Source organism: Pundamilia nyererei, unplaced genomic scaffold (assembly GCF_000239375.1).
Source record: "Pundamilia nyererei isolate P.nyererei 1_Seehausen unplaced genomic scaffold, PunNye1.0 scaffold00178, whole genome shotgun sequence".
Classification (NCBI taxonomy): Eukaryota; Metazoa; Chordata; class Actinopteri; order Cichliformes; family Cichlidae; genus Pundamilia; species Pundamilia nyererei.
Window position 1 is genome coordinate 197,224 of NW_005187579.1, and position 20,285 is coordinate 217,508.

At 39.6% G+C, this 20,285-nt stretch overlaps 3 protein-coding genes across 7 annotated transcripts in view; all 3 read right to left on the reverse strand.

Annotated features, from left to right (window-relative positions):
• Positions 1-17: 17 nt before the first annotated feature.
• Positions 18-12,562, reverse strand: trpc4apa (transient receptor potential cation channel, subfamily C, member 4 associated protein a). Its single transcript, XM_005746392.2, has 19 exons — positions 12,511-12,562; positions 12,058-12,205; positions 9,419-9,547; positions 9,162-9,278; positions 8,988-9,045; positions 8,822-8,877; positions 8,557-8,685; positions 7,745-7,946; positions 7,406-7,591; positions 7,143-7,285; positions 6,924-7,055; positions 6,767-6,825; positions 6,476-6,661; positions 6,209-6,299; positions 5,981-6,121; positions 5,772-5,883; positions 5,337-5,449; positions 4,977-5,183; positions 18-2,696 (listed from the first exon to the last, which is right to left on the reverse strand). The coding sequence occupies exons 2-19, from the start codon at positions 12,181-12,183 to the stop codon at positions 2,559-2,561; spliced, it is 2,325 nt and encodes a 774-aa protein (XP_005746449.1). The 5' UTR covers positions 12,184-12,205; positions 12,511-12,562; the 3' UTR covers positions 18-2,558.
• A 398-nt stretch (positions 12,563-12,960) lies between these two features.
• sla2a (Src like adaptor 2a) lies at positions 12,961-16,420 on the reverse strand. Of its 2 annotated transcripts, none has more exons than XM_005746396.1 (8): positions 16,163-16,420; positions 15,579-15,682; positions 15,346-15,445; positions 15,163-15,249; positions 14,722-14,825; positions 14,060-14,212; positions 13,847-13,976; positions 12,961-13,474 (listed from the first exon to the last, which is right to left on the reverse strand). In XM_005746396.1, exons 2-8 carry the CDS (start codon positions 15,643-15,645, stop codon positions 13,348-13,350), a joined length of 768 nt encoding a protein of 255 aa, XP_005746453.1. In that variant the 5' UTR covers positions 15,646-15,682; positions 16,163-16,420; the 3' UTR covers positions 12,961-13,347. The 2 variants fall into 2 exon arrangements, with proteins under 2 accessions (XP_005746453.1, XP_005746454.1); XM_005746397.1 differs by having other exon boundaries at positions 15,579-15,685.
• A 1,572-nt stretch (positions 16,421-17,992) lies between these two features.
• The window catches only part of ndrg3a (ndrg family member 3a), a 31,358-nt gene continuing 29,065 nt past the window's right edge, over positions 17,993-20,285 (reverse strand). For 3 of the 4 annotated variants that reach the window (XM_005746398.2, XM_005746400.2, XM_005746401.2), the window contains 2 exons: positions 19,526-19,564; positions 17,993-19,034 (listed from right to left, as the gene is read on the reverse strand). In XM_005746398.2, the coding sequence (XP_005746455.1) occupies positions 18,862-19,034; positions 19,526-19,564 (212 nt within the window). In that variant the 3' untranslated portion in view covers positions 17,993-18,861. The remainder of the gene's footprint in view (positions 19,035-19,525; positions 19,565-20,285) is intronic. The other variant, XM_005746399.2, reaches the window with a different exon arrangement.

Below are 20,285 nucleotides of genomic sequence, written 5' to 3' on the forward strand. Positions count from 1 at the left end.
AGATGCGATTCAACAAAGACAGTCTAAAGAAGAATTTATTATATGATTAATTTGACAAACAGCTGTTAAATAAGGAAATTAAACTTGAATACCAGCATTAGAGCAGGAGCATGAGGGCAAGTTTGTTACCGAAGTGTTTATTAGAATGTGGAACAGATTTTGTGAGTTGAACAGGGTTAGTCAGAGATTAATCATAAAGATGAAAAATAGATGTATAATTTCCTAAAGCCGTTTTACGACAGATTGTACACGACATTACTCACTGTCAGCATCTTTGAAATGCCGTTTGTCGCAAACCCCATAGATGCCGTCAATCCTAGTGAGATACAATCATCTTCCTTCACTCCCTCCCACCCCAAAAAAAAAAAAAAAGCACCATATAATCAGTTGTAAAAGTGTGTTTAGGGCTTTTTATGACCGTCCCCCTCATGCTAAACATTACATAAAATGTACAGTTAAAGTCAAAGTCAGGGGTCTAAAATAAGTCAAATAGTGTGTTATATTATGCAGCATGTTTTTGGCCAAAGAGGATAACATTTCACCATTTTTTTCTGTACAAACTAATGAATGAAAACTAAGGCCTACTGGGTGGATCACACCACATACAGCATTACTATAGAGAACCAGTTCTCTTGTGCATCATACAGAAGGGTCACTCTCAGAAACTCATCACAAAGCTACGGAAACTAGGGCGAAGAAAATGTTTATACAGGTATTCCAAAGAGCTCACACCATTCATGCTTTCATACCAACAGCTTCGTCCGACTTCTACCACCAACGGCTGAAGCGATAACAGCGTAATAAACAATCTGTCCTGAAGAACACCGTTGTAAATATTCTTGGGCATCCAACAAAGAAATGGAGAACTCGAAAAAGAAGCACTTACGGGTACTTGCGTTACTTTCACTGCAAAGCACAGAAGATGAAGTCATTTAAAGTTTGCGCACACCAGTCAAGAGTTTTAAGACATGCTAAAAGCTAAAAAATAGGAGAACCTTAAGAAGCTTTAAAGCAAATAGAAGGCTTCAAAAAAATAAAAAATTGACATGTTCACTTGCATCTCAAGGCAAAAAAAGCACAACTCGTGGTGTCGGAAATGCCCTCATACATTCACGTGAACACAACGTGCTGGGATTAAATCTGTACACTTGTGATTAGGAGTGGTTTGATCTGTACGGCGTTGGGATAAAACATGAGGTAGCTGATTCACTTGTACTTGTTTGACTGGACACACCCAAATCTTTTTAGCTCTGCATCTTCCATTTCAACAAAACAGGAGCACATTCAGGCTGTGGACAACTTTAACACAGCCACGCTCATCGTTTAAACTAAAGCTGAGCTATGCAGAAGGAGCCACCAAGAAGATTGTCATTCTCAGCTTGAAGGTTTCACGAAATGCCAGATACCAGAGAAAGTGGAGGATTTCCAATCAAATGCTGATGTTGGGTTGAAAGCTAATTCGCATAAAGCAAACTTTGGGTATGGGGTGAACAAAAACTCTTATTTTAACACTTACACCTGCATAGTTTATTCTCTTCCCAAAGCATTTTCTCACAAAAGCTTCTGTTACATAATGAAGATTTGTTTTAACAAATGGGTTAAAATATAAACAATAAAAACAAATGTGCAATATTTTATTCTACAATTTATCCAGAGCTAAAAGCCACCGTTTTAACAACACAAAATATAAGTCAAGAAAAATAATCTTGGAAAAATAATAATAATATTAATGAGTCCCTGGGTGGGGCTTCTGAAGCCATAACTGAAGGGTGGTTTTTAGATGAGAGGTACCCCATGTGATATGTGGAAAATGCCAGCACACCCTCAAGCTACCGAAATGTGCTGAGTGGAGCCAGAAAGCACCAATGAACAATAGCCACCTAATAAAATAGACAGACGGGTTCATTGAAAATTCTCTTTTTAGAGGACTCATAAGGGGGGGAGAAGGGGGGGAAAGTAAAAAGCCATTTTCCTCCAAGCTCAGGCAGTGGAGTGACATGGAGTCAACAGAGAGCATGAAGTTAGTGCGAGAGTGAGGCTGGTGACTCCTGGCAGCCCTGTGACACACCACTAACCTGCACGTGAAAGTTCAAGCTGCGGTAATTTCCAAACCAAGTCCATTTTTTTCCTAACATAACTTGTTGAATCATACATATTTATCATAGAACTTTCTAGGTTATATAAAAAGTTTTATTTTAAATTTCACCTAAAGCAAACAACCAATGCAGATGTCATTTTTTTGAAGGTTGTTTAATTGTCTGTTACCATGTGGCCAATCTGGGGTGGGCATACAGGTTTTCCTCTTCTTTCTCTTGAAAAGCGGATTTAACTCAGTGAGAAGACGATGGCCAGGAAAACTCCTATTTGCTGAAATCTGTGATGACAGCCTCCATGCGAAGGTGTAGACAGCAAACAGGTGAGTTTTTACATCCAGAACACAGTTCCTAAGCAGCCGGACGGCTCAGCTCAGCGGGGTCATTGCCAGCTTTAGGTGTCCATGCTCCATGTGGCCATCTGCCCCATCCCATCCCCAGTGCACTAAGTGCACACACTGGAGGTCAATCTTCCAGCAGATCTCTGTCCAGATCCATGAATGGTTCATCGATGTAGCTCGCTATGGCACACAGAGAAGTCCTGTCTGAACCCAGCAGCACTGATACAGTCTCCTTCCAGTAGCTGAATGGGATACAGGAGCTCTGAAAAAGGGAAAACCAAGATGAATAAGAACAAAAACAAAAACAAAACAAAAAAACAAAAACAAAAAAAACCCACAGCTAAAAGGTATCCCAGCTATAGCTATAATAATAGTTATAATTAGTTATTTTTATGTAAAAGTAGCCTTTTACATAAAAAGAGTAAAAACCAGTAAAAGGACTTTTACTGGTTTGTATGAACAGATAAATAGAATAGAATAGAATAGAATTCAACTTTATTGTCATTGCACATGCACAGGGCAACGAAATGCAGTTTGCATCCATCCAGAAGTGCTTTAGTGATATAGATATATTACAATATATATTAGCAATAATATAGATATGTAAGTATATTACAGAAATGGGTCTATTATGGTATGTCATAATGTACACGGTATGAAGTATGTTGTGAATATTCTATAACTATAGGTAAGTACAGAATAGGTTAGCTAGATGTCTCTTGGATCAATGTTAACACTTACAGATGAGTGTTCAAAAATAATAATACTTAAAAATAAATAAAATAAATAAATAATAGTCTTGTTATAATGCCACTAATTGCCACGAGAACAGACTTAAGACTTGTTTATCTAGGCTAAAAGTTTTCCCTAATTTTGTGTTTTGATAACTGAGATTCAAAGACCTTAATAAAATAGAAATAGAGGTAATCAATGATGCTGAGATCTGGTGACTAACACCACAAATCATAATTGGCATCGTTTAAACATGAAACCACTGAAAATGCAAAACACCCTACACAACACCGCAGAGCTTCAAAAATCACCTTGTTGTAGGGTCAAACGTTTGGATCGGCACTGTTCTCCTGACGCAAGCATTAAATCATTTTGAACTTATGAAATTAGTTCTTTCATAATAAGCTCTGCCCCCCCCAAAAAAAAAACCCATCTCTCTACACCAAAGAATTACAAAAAGTGCATACATCCCTGTAATGAGGGATTATGCGCTAATATCCTTTACTCTGTCACTACATGACCTGATCAAACTGTCCACCACTAATTAAATGTTTCCCTTCCAAATTAAACCAATGGCAAAGCATCAAATGCCAACTAAAATCTCTGACCCCATTTATAGAAGTATTTCCCACAGGAAGCACTTCTTGTGTTAAGCAGTGTCTGTGTACCCTATACGTTTATAGTGTTTAAATTTGATGGGTACTGAAGACTACAGTAAGTTGGTATGTGTCAAAGTCATTAACCTGTGGCAGTCAACAGTGTAATTAGGTTGGACAGTGCAAATCTAATGGAAAATTGTAGCAGCCAAGTTGGAGACATCTGCCACTTGGTGGCAGCAGAGCAAGCAAAACAAACACATTGACATCACCTTGTAAAACTGTTATGCTGACAGTGAGTGGGACATTAAGAAACATCTTTACATGTTCTTTTACAAATGAAAGAAAATGGCTTCAGAAAACAGTAAGAAGTCTGGGTTTTACAGAATTCCTCAGATAGAACTTCTAGATTGTTTTACTTTGAGCTCAATGACCATTTTGCTATTTTGTAACGTTATTTCCAAACATCTGTTAGTCACATTGTTGCTTGTGAAAGGGACCGAGCCCTCAATCTCCCTCCCATCAAAGCAAAATGTGTTGCACCATCTTCAGCATTAAGTCCCACTAATGAGTAAATGTTGCTCATAAAGTTGATAATTTCATAGGGCAGTCAAATGTTTTAGATCTACTTACATTACAGAATTTTATATTTGTTTACCTCCAATTAATTAATCACAGTTTGAGTGGAGAACACAAAGAGCACATACATTTTCTTCTTTTACTCTAGTTTTATTTAACCCCTGATGGAAAAACCTGGATGTTAATGCTCGACACCAAATTTATCTGTCTGCTGTTTGGTGATAGGCAGGTGGATTTAACAGGGATTCCTGACTGGTGGTGGCTACTGCTGCAGATGATATGTGGCACTTAAACATTCAGCAGAAAGAAACTATTTTTTAGAAGGGCAGGTTTTTAGTTGTGGTGGTGTGGCGTGGGTATTTCAGTTCTTGTATGGAAAGTCCCTGACTTACAGAAGTTCTTCACAAAAATGAAAGACAATATCTAATCTGAAAGAACTTCTATGCACCTCTACAATTTACAAGTGCTGCAGCACAGCAATCACAGTCTTGGTTTTATCACTGTGCTTGCAAACCTTTATACTGTGGAATGTTTTGAATGCGTAACACAAATGCCACTTAATATAAGTGAAGAGATTCTTGCTTCCTGCCTGTGATGTTGGACCTGGTTGAGTGTTTGTACGTTCAGCTACTCACATTCTCCAGACAAGTGCTGTCTTTGTCCTTATTGAGGTAGTGGCGCTGCCAGAATCGCAGTAGGTTGTGAAAGTTGTTAAGCAGGCAGCCCGGGTACTTCTCAGCATACTCCTTCTCACGAAGGGCGTTGAGGTAGAAGGGCAGTTTAGCCTTTCTTCTGGCCAACATCAAAATCACCAAACTGGTGTTTAAACAGCTGACATTCTCCTGTAGAGAAACAGACCTCAGTTATAATTAAAAAATGTTAAATGCCAAATGTCTCTGAACTGACTTACAGTTTACTTTTAAACAGACTTTTTTGCTAAATAATCACCATGATCTTCTATGAAAACATGTGGCAAGGTGTAAATGAACCCAGACCTGTGTGAGTGTCTGTACATTGATGATGTTGACCAGTCGGAAAAGGAACGACAGCCTGTTCTCAACTCTGGCCATGTACGATAGCAAGCAGCACTCAGAAAGTACCTCCACCACTGGGAAACAACAAAGAACACAAAACATGTTTGTAAAGTGGAGGGAAAAAAAAAAAACAACGTAATAAATCAAATAAATGTATCAATGTACTCTCACTTCTGGCGCACATTGTTTCATCAGCTATCAATTCCACTTCAAACTCTTTGCTTTCTTTTAGATTTTGTCAGCAATCATTAATTTTATGTATTCTTTAAGCACATTAAAGTCCCAAAGATCCAAACAAAACAAAAAGAAAAAATAAATAAAAAGAAAATGCTCATATTAAGTTCTGCCTTAAATATTCTATAAACACCAGTTTACAACCATCAAATTTCCATTTACCTTTGACATCTTCAGTCTGGCTCTCAAAGCGGTCCAATGAAAGAACGATGCAGCGTACTAGCATGTTTGAATCCACGAGGGAGCTGTTGATCTGTGTTAAAAACATCTGAAACTAAAAAAGAAAAGAAAAAACCATTAGCAACAATGCAGTAAGATCTTTTTCAGCCAGTATATATATTCTTAATAAATACTAGGATCTATCATCATACCTTTTCTGGAGTGTTGACATATTTGTTGAATCTCTTGAAAGCATCAATGTTGAACTTCATGAGCTCACCAAGCAGATCGAAGTAACTCTGAAGGACATCGCGAGATGTACAACCACTGTCTATGATGCAGAACAGGATGTGCTGTCGAGGAATGAAAATGGAAAGTGAACACCGATTCACTAAAGGAGAAGAAAGATCTCTGTACATGGGTGGTAACATTTATCTTACTTCTAGTAGGCCCCTCTTCAGAAGGAACATTTGGTCTGCATAGGATGTGGCACCTCTGAGGAAACTTTCCACTGCCCTTGCCTGCCAGAATCTATATATAAACACCCAAGAGAAACAATCAGCTAAAGCAAACTACACAGAGAAGCCCCGAGCAGTCATTTAAATGGCACAATCTCTGATTCTCCAATATGTGCATGTCAGACTTTTAAAGAGATGGCTGACTATATAATCTGCATTATCTCCGTCTTTGGCCTACATAACACTTACCTGAAAGACGAGTCTGGAGGCTCCCTCTTCATGACAGTCAGGAGACGTGTGAGGAGGCCCTTCTTCCCATCACACACGAGGCTTCTATCTGTATTGACAAGAGCTTCCACCTCTGGGATATTAGCCTTCATGGAAATGGCACTCAGTTCATTCAACTCCTGGCTATTTAGAAGGAGGTACTTGTTCCTGAAAGATAGGGAACATATTGAAAAGGTAAATCAAGATTTGATATTTCATTTAAGGTTAAAAGTTTAAAAAAATAAAATAAAAAATAAAAAAAACGCTGCTTACTCGTGATGATCACTGAAACTCTGAAGTAATCGCAAGAATTGGATTTTGAAGGATATCTCCTGTGTGACAGGAATAAAGAGTGTTCACCCTCCATATTTTAAAAAGTGATATGTAATTGTAATGATGAGTTTAGGACTACTGAATTGAAATTTCATACTGGACTACAGTCACAGTTCTCATTCTGGCCATGCACCACGTGATTCGAAACTGTATATTTCCTCCAGATGAGCTTGTCGAACAGGTTGTTGAGCCCTGGGATGAGACGAAACTCAGCCAGCATCTTGTGAACCTGAGAGGAGTTACAGGGGGGGAAAAAACAATTTAACTCTGTTCAGACAAAAAATTCAAGCTCAGCTCTAATGGTGGGGAAGAGTACCTGATTCCTTTGACGGCCCATCAGAAGAACACAGAGCACATACAGTACTTCTACTTTATACATAATCTCATGGACAATCTTCATGGACTGGGGCAGTCGATGTCTCAGAGGGCTGGTAGCCAGAGAACTCTCATCTGACGACTCTGTAGGTGAGGAGAGAAAAAAAACAACAGAAAAACAAAAAAACATGTCCAAATGTATTATTAAAAGTTCATGGAAATGCAACCATGAGTTAGCAGTATCATAAATGCCTTTTTCCTCACCTGTACTGCTTTGCTCAGGTTCCTCAGTGGCCATCTGCATGAGAGCATCCAGTACCAGAGCATTATCCAGCCATGTGTACCAGTCCTCCAGCTCCTGCAGGAAGTTAGCACCTGTGGCTTCAGATACCTTTCTAGTGGCCAACTTACAAAGCCGCTCAATGAATCCTGGGATGCTCAGCAGGGTTACTGTTGGAAAACAATGCCTGTTAGTTCAGTTTAATGACATTTCTTGTTACAAGTGTCAGAAACAGGGTAAACAAACGCAGTCAAATGCACTCTTGCTATTGTACAAAATAAATTACACAGCCAATAAATCTTTGAACTCTGAAGACAACCTACCCTGGTTGACCTCTGCACGTGAAGGACTTGCATTGCGTTTTTGCTGTGCATTTTTGGCCAACAGGGTGTGCTTGTCATCATTTCCCACATCAGGTTCTGAGATTGTGACAGAAAGGATGCGACAGAAGTTGGCTAGCTGTTGCTGATCAAAGCTTTGGACCAGACCCGACAGGTTAGGGATGCCCTCTAACTGGATCATCTCCTGAAAGGTGTGACCAGATGTAAAACATCAAATGTGAACAGAATGCAGACATTGCAATACTTTCAAAAGTAACTTTTGAAACAGACCCCGACTAAATTTGATTTGACCCAGCAGATATATGTATAAATGCTACATGCCAGTTTACGCGTAAGACCTGAAAATATTTACTTCTTTTGTATTTACAAAACTGACAAATGATCAGAATAATACATACTAGGCTAACTGTGACTTATACATTTTCATGGACCAAAGGTTTATCTGTCATAATTAGTAAAAAGATTAAGGAAAGCTGCTAAGTGAAGTGAGAGAGATGTCTAAACCATCAGGAGCACACAGAATAAAATTAAATCAGTCGCATTTTATAATCTCCACAGTGCTCTGACAGATAGCTGGCTTAGTTATGGATAATTAAGTAACTGGAGCTTTTGCCAGAGTCCACCCTGTACTGGTCGCCAGTCTGTCGCATGGCTAACACATGATTATAATCCATTGCTTAAAATCCTTTTTAAATAGTTGAGTAACTATGCATTAAAGTGAAGTCAAGAGATCCATAAATACATTTACCCCCTACTGTCACTTAATCCAAGTAGAACTCTTTACTTTGACACACCTTTTTTACTCCAAGAATATCTTCAATAAGAGTAGCAGTCTGCAGAAAGGTCTTCTTGTTTGTCATCAAGGTGAAGAGAAACAGAACAAAGTCATCCCTAGCAGCCAGACTCTTTGTGACGCCCTCCGTCTATGAATTTAAACAAGGAATTTTACACGGTCATTAAATTATGCAAAAATGATTCTGCATCAAGGCAAACAACTGGAAGGGAAAATATGATATGTGCGGCATATTTTATATGAAAAATATGTAACATGGTACTTACACATATGCAACAGTTGTACAGAACACTAAGGCAGTCTTTGACCAGGTCATCATTCACTGTTGTAACAGAAGCACAAATATTAATCTGACTGTTTCAGGATTATAGGAAAAAAAACTAAGAACTAAAACGCAGAAATGCGGACAGATGTTATGGCAGTCCTACTTACTTTTAGGTTTCTTCTTCTGCATAGTTAGTGTAGGTCTCATCAGGATTTCCACTAGAAGCTTTATGAACACAGACAAATGAGAAAACCATTTTATTTCTCATGTATCTCAGGAGGAGTTTATTCTTCAGAAATAACAGCTTCAGTCCAATAACACCACAAGAATGTAAGACTTACATCAACTCCACCAAAGAGGTCAAAAGTGTACGTGTTGGGGAAGGTGGATTCCTGAGCGGTCTTCCTGTCCTCTGTGACAAAGGACATGGCCTCCACAGACAGCTGGGATAATAATAACTGCCAAAAAAACAGTGGTCACATTACTATTTTCCCCACCAGTTTTCAAAGTAAAACACTAAGCAAAAAAAAGAAAAAAAGAAGAAGCTAAAACCAGTCATTTCACTGCCTCCTTTGATGGACTAGTGCTATGTGGATACCTTAAGAAAGGTGTGGGCATGGGAGAGGTCACTGTTGGGATGGCTGCTCTCATAGAGCTTCTGCAGCAGAGTAGGGATGCCATTCCACTTGGCACGTTTATCTCTCTCCTGAAGCAGGCCTCCTGGGAGCTACAACACATAAAGAGGCAACATGAGCCCTTTTCAAACATGCACTGCAGTCCTGAACTAGATACTACTTAGAGGAGCAGTATATGAGACTGCAAATGTCAGAATCAATCCAATTAGCACTAAACAGACTTTATCCCACCAGCTCCCTAGTTTCAAGTCTGTAATGTTTGATTAAGTCAATCTGTGAATAGCACAGGTAATTGTTTTGAGAATTCACCACGAGTATATGCTGTCCTGCACATTCTGCTCAGAAACCACAATACTACATAGTACTTTCAGTAGTGAAAAATCAGTCTGACATTTACTGTCCGCTATGTGAGAAGGTCTTCTCATACTTTATTCTAAACTGTATGACGTTTTTGTGAAATCAGCTATACATAGTAAAAATATACAATTTTCTTTTAGACCTTTAAATAAAATTACATCTTTAATAAACATAAAAGCAGCGTGACATTGACTATAACACATACTCATAAAATATGTGTGTTGTCAGTCAAATAAATAATAAAATTCTCATTCGAATAGGTTTACAACTTTCAAAGAAAGAAACATTTTATGAGTACAGCAAGGTAGTAAGCCTTCTTTTAAATGAAACTAAAAAAGCCACACCTTTGATCATACCATAGACTACAAAAGCTAACATGCCCCAACAGAGTTTCTATTTAAACCTTATGAAATCTAAAGTCATAGAGACCTTAAGATCAGAGTCATTGCCTCCCTTGATCACAGGAAACACATATTTATTGTGACATATAAACTTCCTGGAAGAAAAGAACATCTACACAAAAACATTATTGACCAAATTAAAAATATGCGAAAGAAAATGTAAATATGCATGTTTTTAAATGTTGTTACCAGAAAACGTCTCACTGAGAAAGAATGAAATAAAAAGTTGAGATTTAAAAAAAAGCATATTTATGCATGACAAAGTGACTTTATTACAATGTGTGATATCTTAACTCTGTTTACTCTGGGCAGGTACTGGTTGTGAAAACAGCAAACAAGCCCAGTCTTCCTACTGTCACTTTCACATGAAATGATTTGACCAATTCTTAATATTGCCCCCTTTTTTTATATTAAAGATGATGAAATGAAAAAAAAAACAAAAAAAAACTCAGAGAGTAATCAATCAAGGCCTAAGAACCTTTCAGGCAATTTTAAACAAAATGATCTGTAACAAAATTTAATGGGTAATTGTTTTGGCCATGCTCCACCATCTCCACCAACTTTGCTGAAATTGGGCAAAAAGCTGAAGAATGATCAAATAATTAGCTTTAATTCATGTCTCAGAGGCAGTTCAACCTAAAACACCAAGTGGACTGCTCTGACAACTGAACGCTCAAACCACAGCACATGACATACCCTCCTTAAAATCTGTTCATGTGTCAGCAGAACTGGCAAGACTCCTGTGTTTTCCCAAATTACAGCAATTCATAACATTCCCTGGACGGCCTAAGAAAACTTGTTTAAAGTCGAAGTGTTCAGGGTTATCGGGGGCGTTAACAGATAACGCTGGAAATACCTTGCGTTATTAGAACCTCTACTTAAGAACAAAGCTTCTTTGTAAACGTCATTACGCAGTACGCTAGCTGGAAATGTGACAGTCACGCCACTAACATATGCATTGAAAACAAAAAAGGTGTTAATGGGTTTAATCAGCTTTACAATTTGACGGCTTTTTTTAGGATGAAACGGGCAATATCATAATAGATATGCATGAGTTGAACGTGTGGAAACACCCGGAGAGCTGCGACATTCGTATGCACGAAGATACGTGAAAATCTAAACAGTTGGCGTAAGCTGTCGCTAGCATTAAATCAAAAACCAACCCTTCACACTTAGAAATATCGTGTAAATGGCACAAAAATAAACCTGCGAACGTTAACATACCTTAACAGCTGTTGTGGCGTACCCATTTATGGAAACGATAGTTATTGTGGTTAGTGCTGTTACGTAATCACCTGAGCTATTCTGCTGGCTTAGCTAGTTAGCTGTCGCTAGCTCCTTCACTACCATTAGCAAATCTTACTGTCGTTTATACCAAGATTACAGTATTTAGAAAATAAAGTGAGGGGCGCTGTATAAATATTTACATTATTATAGTCAACGGCCATAAGAACAGTCCGAAGACAACCGACTTTAAAATGTTTTATATCGTACAAAACCTGGCCTCCAATGCTAAGCTAATGTAAAGCTAACAACAAAAGAGCCACTTCAACGGAGCTTTTCTCATACACTTGTAGAAGTGACAGCGTCATTTGGATTGTCAGCGAGCAAAAACATGTTTCCTGGCAATAGGTTGTATCATAGTTTAAAATTGCCAAAGAAAAATCACACCCAGTTATGTTTAGCCTGTTAGTCAAGCCCGAGCTGACAGGAGCGACTACAGCTCCAGCTAGGTCTCTCGGACAACGTCTTCCTTTCAGGCTCGATTCCAAGCGCAAGTCCCTGGTCTCAGTCGATCAACTTTCGAGTGGTTTAACAGTCAAAACAAATGTCGTTTCTCCCACCTGTGTTCCTCGACTGAAGCCCTGGCCGGTGATTTTAGTGGCCGTGAACTTCGTGATGATATTGCTACTGTAGTTTCTTCGTTTTCCTCTCGTACAAGGGGACTCGCACCCCAGAAGCGTCGCCATTATTTCTTCTTCCTGAACTGAACTGTTTGGGCAGGAAGTGAAAGGCTTTGATGAATTATTTGAGGTAATTAAGCGGCATCTGCTGGCAGAGAAGCAGACTCTACGAGCTTGTGCGTTTGGTAATTACGTTCTTATACATATATACCGCGATATATAAACAAATTAAAAAATAATAATTAAAAAGAAATTCAGGCCTGCCATAATTATTTTTGCGTTCTTATATTTTTTATATATTGCACACAAGCGTAGGCGTTATCGGCGGCGGCTGAATTCTACGGACACTTGAACTACCTTGAACTTACGTTAATTAATCTTAAACGTACGTACTTAAAAGATGAGTTGTTGCAGTGCAAGCTCGGTACAAGTATTCGTTTCACAGTAGTTTCGTGTTTTTGCGGCAATGGTAACCAGCACGACTAAAAAAACATAAGTCATTCATCGGTTTGTGCAGCTTGTTTTCAAAACTCGAAAACTGCAAAACGAATGGAAAAGTGTTGAGGATATTGTGTGCTGATAGCAAGTGTATCGTGAATTCAGTGATCCACTTCGGCACCCAGAGAAAGTGTTTCTCTTGCTTTGCCTCTGCAGTCTAACACGGATGTCTTTGCACTTTTAAAGCTGTGGCTACATGTCTCTATGAGTGTACTATACGTGTGTGGCTATGCATGTGTCAGTACAAGAGCATGTTTTTCATTTTTTTATGGAATAGCATAGCAAATGGACTTTAGCATGTTCCCCTCGAAGTTGTTTGGTTATTTCACAGAATCTGCACATGTGTTACATAAATTATATATTTTTATTGGATTCCAATGACACAACCATGATAACAATCATATTCCAATAATATTAACACATAATATGACATTCAACCTGCAAGTACACATTAGTTTATAAATTAAAAGATACATTCAATGTTTCGGAGCCAAATGAGAACACATTTCTCAAAGCTCCTCTGTATGCCTCTTTGGACACACATCCACAAAAGCAGTCCTCCAGCTCATATAGTTTGCAGTACTGCATATCTCCACACAACGTAGTGTCTCAGCCCTCTCGCTATTCCAGGGCAGTCTCTAAAGACTGCACTTGGGCGTGTAGACGGCCTCTTCCAGTGGGATCCCCAAGCCGCAGCCGATGAATTGCAGAGTCTCACTCTGCAGTCTTTCCTCAAGTGTCCCAGCAGCTGTTTTCGCTGGCCTCGGTCATTTGGAGGTAGGAGTAAATAGCCTCCCTGAGCCCCTCGCTCACCAGAGAGTGGTCTGACACTGTCCTCTTCCTCTTTAAGATCACCGATCTGGAGGGGACAAAGAAGAATTTGAGACTTCAGTGAGGAAAGTGATGTGGTAACTGAATCCGTTGGAGACTGCCGTTTCAACCTGCACATCCTGCTCTACATTTGCAGGCTCCACACATTCACAACTGGCACGTACCCACTGTAACCACAGGCCTATCTGTTGGCATGTCTGCCGGTGTTGTTTACACACTCTTCACACCAGTTTATTCAGTACATTACTGCAGTGCTGAATCATTATCTTTCTAACAGACTGTCAACATAAAAGGAAAAGGCAGATCTTGATGCTAATCTAGGAAAGACAGCGCTGAAAAATGAGTCAGAGTGACATCTTATGGAAGACATCAGTACAAGTAAATCTAGAGCGAGCCACACCTGCTGATTTCCTTCCATTTGATGGTGGGCCTCCTGGTCGTTATTGGAATAGGCCGGGCCTCTTCAGCATTGTCTAAACCCTGGATGAAGCAAGGCATTGCCAGCCGACAGCACAATCCATCTGTGGTCTCTGCAAAAGAAGGCAACATTTTAGCATCGATCTTTTCAAGGGCTTTAGTGTTAAAGCAAAATAGTCTCAACATTAATACGAACCTGAATAGTGTTCCACCATGCAATGCAGGGTGGAGAAAGTCAGGCTTGGAGATATGTAGACCCATCCATTCGGAAGGGTAGAAATGCGGTAGTGCTTCACACAGTCCTGGTGCGAAGAGCTGGTTCTCCTCAGGATAGATAGCGAGTAGGAATCTAAATAAAGAAATAACACACAGATGCAGGAATTAATAAAATATGCCAGTCTTAGTTGTTAACCATAGTTCCAGTTGTTTCTGAAGCAAACTAAATATTTCTACTGAGCTTTACAGTATAGTCTGTAAATAGCTGTGCCTTCAGTAGAAATAGAAATAGCAGTTTAAGGGCGATTTTGCTTAAGGAAATTATTATACTGGATTCAATGTCTGATGATGAATACTCCATAAATAAATAAATTCATATACATGAACAATAACAATCCTTTAAACATACTTAATAAGTGTAACAAGCCATCACCACTTTTAGAAGTACAGAAGAAATGAAAATGAAAATAACTGGGTAGGAAATACTCCTCCCCAGCAAAGCTAGGCTAAGGGGAAATGCAACTTCAAATGAAGAAATTTCAGGGTTCCTAGCATGACGTTGGCCTCGGACTGAATGGTAATGATAAATCTAACAATTAACAAAGGGGGAATAAAAAACAAAAAACAATAAAAACCTCTAACCTCTGCTTGTCTCTGACTCTCGAATCAAGAAGGCTCCATTCTGGTTATTAGGACGCATGAGCAGCTCCACTGCTTTGTACCTGCTGATGCCTTTGAACAGCCACCTGCATAATAATAATTTAAAAAAATGCACATTCAGAACAGTAAGATGAGAGGACAATGTCATATTTTACTGTTAGGAAAAATCCAGTGGAACAACATCAGAGCACATTCACCACTGGAGGAGGACTGAAACTGCAGGAGGGAGGAGCTGATCATGTCACCGAAAAAGAAAAGCTCTGTTCCAAACATTTGTCTCCACTGAGGTAAAAGTTCACCTACACAGGGACCCCTCCCACCTCTCAGGGAACTCCCCGCCTCCCCTTTCATTTCAACTCCTCCGACTTTTGTCACGCACAGAAAAATGTGACAAATCTGCTAACGCGGTCCTTGTGTCTGTACCTGTCAGTAACTCTGGCCGTGTACTCGATAGGGACGTAGCTCTCCCGGCCTGTCGTTGTGGATCTCACCATTATGAAGTCCCCGTCACTGTGAGTTAAAATAAATACAGAAATAAATAAATGACACTCATCACTAATTGTAGCTGAACTTTAAAACTGAAACATTAAGAGCAGTAATACATACTCTGATGTCATGGTCAGTCTTTCCCCAATGCACATGGTCAGTTGTGTTTCTCCAAATGATGGGTAATCAACAAGAGACACAATCACGGTTTCTGGGCTCTCTGCACAGATAGAAAGGAAGAGATATTTGATTTTAATCTTGCCTTTGGCTAATTATACATACATATATATATATATATATATATATATACACATACATACACACACATATTTCTGTCCTGGGATTAAACCTACCCATTGACTCATCTGGGTTTTCAAAGACTGTCAGGTTGGATTGGCATCTGGTGAGGCAGGTCCCCATTGTCTGTGGTTTTCTTGCTAATTTGAAATGTCTACTGCTGCTAGGGGGGAAAAAAATATAGCATTATTATGAAATCGCCTTTAGTAGCACAAATTCATAATTGAACTGCAAATGTAGTTCATGCATTGGCATTGTGGTATCTGTAAAGCTACTTAGAGGTGCAGGATATTTTTTTAGGACATCTGAATCCGGGCAACAAAACCAGAATACAGGAAGGCACCTAACCACAACAAGAGGTATGATATCCTGTGTTAAATTTCCAATGCAATACTTAGGTGAGAACTATGATCAGTTTCTCAAATGCAAAGTGAGATGAGATTTTACTTCTGCGGTAGCAGCAAGGCAGGAACATATCTCAAACTAAAACACCGTAACTAACCACTCCATTTCTTTGCAGTGCATGATCATCACTCAGCGACAAAAATTCAAAGGAAATTTAAGCATAATTTCCTCGTTGTGAAAGTGAAGTCCTGGAACAAAAGGGGGGAAATGGTAAGAAAGAAAAGCATATTCTCACCTTTTTCAATTCTTGGATGAAAAATGTCCCTCCAGAAAATATATTCCGCTCAATTAGTTAGACTCCTTTCACGATAACAAATCAAATCCAAGTCTTCCCAGTGAAAAATGCTCTTCGGCCTTCAGCACATCCAATGTTGCTTGGGTAACGTGTAGTACATGTATAAGCTCAAGTTCCTACTCAGGCACGCTGCTCATTCAGTGTGTTCCTTGCTCTGATCAGTTACCACGAAGACTGCTGTGTTTGCGCAGCTGTTTATCGCGTGGGCTCACTGAAGAGAGGAAGCTTCCTGCCTGGCTTTTATACATGCGGCTTAACTGCAACTTCCTGTGACGCTCAACAGTGACATAAACTACCTCAAGTTGATTTCTCTGATGCAGGCTGTTTTGAAGAGGCACCAATTGTGCGCTTGTTTATGGAATGAACGTGTACGTCAGTGAAATTTGTCATCCCCATGTACATGAACCCTGTGGCGCATTGTGGGTTGAAGAGGTGTCATCAGTTTACAGTGACAGTTAATGTAAAATAAGCTTATACTGGACAAACTATCTGAATTTCTGCATTTTGAAATGTGCAGAAAAGGGAAAACCGTGGAGATGTTTTCGCTCTTTACATTATTATCCATCATGTTAAGATTCCAGTTGTTGCTGTGAGATAAAAGACAAACTTCTGCAGAATCAGGCAGTTCCACTGCCAACCCACACGTGCCATGATTTCTCATCCATCCACCACAGTGACAATGCAGAAACAGCCCACCAGTGGGGTCCTGCTCTTTTATACATGTAAGTGTGAAAAGGTGAAAGGCAATCCAGATTATTATTTTTTTTTAAATTGTCACGAATTCTGTAACTGTGTAGCTCTACTGCTTATGAAACCATGGGAGGGTAGGAAAGAAAAACATGTCTCTGTTGAAAAAACACAAACCAAACCAGTCGTTCTTGGAAATATTAATAAAACCAAGATAAAACTGTCATATCTCCTTGTTCTGTGTCTTAATCAGATGTACTCTGAGCTGCTTCAGACGCAAATGAGCAAGTGTACCCTGCACGGAAACAATACAGCAAGAACAGATCAGATTGGTGCTGAATCACCAGAACAGCCTGTTAGCACAGATGGAAAGAACTTTGTGCTCTTTTAAAAAAAAAAATATCTGAGATTAACTCATTCCAAACCACTGATGTACATCTTTCTCAAATAGAAACTGAAAAAGGGTCACTAAATAGTGCATATTTCCTGTGTTTTAGTCAACTCGTGTAAAAAAAATTATGCAATGATCAGCCCGCCTCAGCTTCTCCGAGTACAACCTCAGTAAATGCACCACAGATGTCGACAAAAACAGGGCATTCGTCATAATGGGGTTTATGCATGTCATCACATTATATTCTATGCAAAAATGCTCGGAAAGCTCCATCAAGTAAGGGCAATTAATAATTAGCAACAGAGCTCCCACAATCATTACAGTAAGCAGGTCCTCAGTGTGTGTTCTGATTAGCATATTAACACTATTTTCCCATTCTGCTTTGTTTTCAGAAATCATCATCTTATTTACAGAGCAGCTGATCATTGTTTTTGTAACATGTGCTAAATATAGACCACCTCGTCTGTGACAGCAGAAGTTATCTCTCAGAAACAAAATAAGAAACAAGAGCGGTTGGAAACTCACTCACCACAGCCACCGCACTTTTTCCACTAACGGGAGAGCCGATGTATGAGAACGCTCTGCTCGCAGACGCGCTCTTTCTGTCATTCATTCGATTAGGTTGCACGCTTGTTCACAAGCCGTTGGTTTAGCAGAATTATTGGTAAAAGCACTGACAAATAAAAACAAGACACGTTCTCGTATCTTTATTCAGTAGTAATATAAATGAGCTAATCAGCAGACAGTGAGAAGCACCACATGGCCCCTGATGGAAGGGACTCATACTTTTCACATCAGATCCCACTTGTTGAAGGTTGTTAAAACAACAATGAATATACTAGTCAACTGAACAACATCAAAAAAAGGGGAAAAAAAGCAAATTAAAAAAACATCAACACAAAGCAGAAGGGAAAATGAAATGCTGGGTTGAGTTAAAAAACCAAACAAAGTCAAATTACTTGAAGTGAAACACAACTGAAAGTTCAAGAGCAGCTCTACATTTAACTTAGCTGGACTTACAGTGTGCTACAGTATGCAATGCTACTTGCACGCATCATCCACATCACTTTCTATGCAGCTTTATTTCTGCAAATATTAAGTGATCTCCTGCTGTGCGTTGTATCTAATTTGCATTGCAGCTAGTTTGACAATAAAGACACACAATCATGATTTACAATCGATGTTAGGAGTTAAAAACAAACAGTTACTTTGATTTCTACACTGTGTGAAGACATTTGAAACAACGACAATGTGAAAAAAAATAAATACAGGACTGGACAGCTGAGTCATATGGTCAATCATATGGTTTTTGAATATACAACACATCTGAATGGAGTTATGGTTTCTGATAGGAATGTGAGTTTGACAGTGTATTTAATACAATATTTTATAATATGGATCTGTTAATATATTTATTACATCCTCCTTTCTAATCACATAGATCATTATAGATCTTCCTAGCATTGAGCTGCTTAGGATGAGAGAGAGAGAAAGTTAGAGAGACGTGGAGAAGGGACATAAGTTACTATGGGAGAGTGCGAGGTGGGGGCGGATTGGGGGCTTAGCAGGAGACCTCCATGGTCTGGGGCCCGGCCTTGCTGTCCAGGCTCCCGGTGGTGCCGCCCTCCAGCAGGCTGTTGACGTTGCTGCGGCTGCGACTGTTGTCCATGGAGGTGATGCTGGAAGAGGAGGTGGTGCGTGAGCGAGCCAAGCGAGTCATTCCTGCTGAAGGTACTGAAAGAGAAACGCGCGTTAATATTCCACTCACACGGCCCACAGACTCGGTGCAGCGTGGGAATGCAGATACCGTGACACATCAGCAACAACAACAACAACAACAACAACAGGAAACAAGTGCTTAGCATGCAAACTGCTCTCATAAATGGAGACTAATCAAATCAAATAATCCACAAATGTGCTAACAGTAAGTACAGCAGCAGCACACCGTATTTGCAATCCAATGGAACTGACAGGAAGCAACAGCGGCAGCTCATGCAGTAAACTAGGACACTCGGGGCATGCTGAGTGGGAGTGAGGTGAATGTCATCAGAGTATGCAAAGGGTGCAGTATGCTGACTGTATCCACAACCCAGAGCTGCTGTTCCAAATATTAAACAGTGCTCTCTCGAGAACTTCGTGCATACATTGACATTCATCCACTGTACTGTTATGAGGCCACTGAGTTCAAAGCCTCGTCATCTGGCAGCTACTTAAAAACCTGGTACCTGATTCGTTGCTCAGGTGACTGAGAAGAACGTAGGGAACTTCAGGCAATGATTAAAGAGGGAAAGAAAGGAGAAAGGGAGACATGTTGAAAAGCAAGCTCTTCGTGGTGCTTTGCCACACCTCTGTGTATTTCGCAGCAATTTTTGTAGACAAATAGCTGTCATTTGTTTGCTAGCAACAGCAGGTAAGAAATGAAGACATGCATGCAAGTTATACCGTACACTTGAGTTCCTGAACTTTCTGGCCGTTTCCCTTTGCATTTCACACTGTGGCAATGTGTTAATGAGGGAAAACCAGCTTTCAGAAACATGCTGAGGTGTTAAGATTTTTTTCCACACTTTCACTGCATGAAAACACTCTTTTTAATCTGCTCTAATCCTGCAGTGGCATTTACTCAACAGGAGCACTTGGTGGCCTTTAAGGTAAAACCCAGGCTCTGGCACACTAGATACACATAGCTGCCCTCCTACAGTGAATGGCCCGGGAAAGAGAGAATGCAAAATAGAGTTGGTGTTACAGAATGACACACATAGACAGCGATCATCTGTGCAGCTGGTAAAAGCAAAACTACATTCATCTGTCCATCGATCAGAGTCTTGGTTGGTGCATAGCAAGCCTGTAGGGTCTTCTAGAGATGTGTTTGTGGCTTTTCTGCTTTTTATGTTTTTATTTTGTGTTTTTAACAAATGAATGACTGTAAAGCCTGAAGGCCTGTTTAACCATGCACATTGAGTCTCTTTTGACAAACACTGCATCATT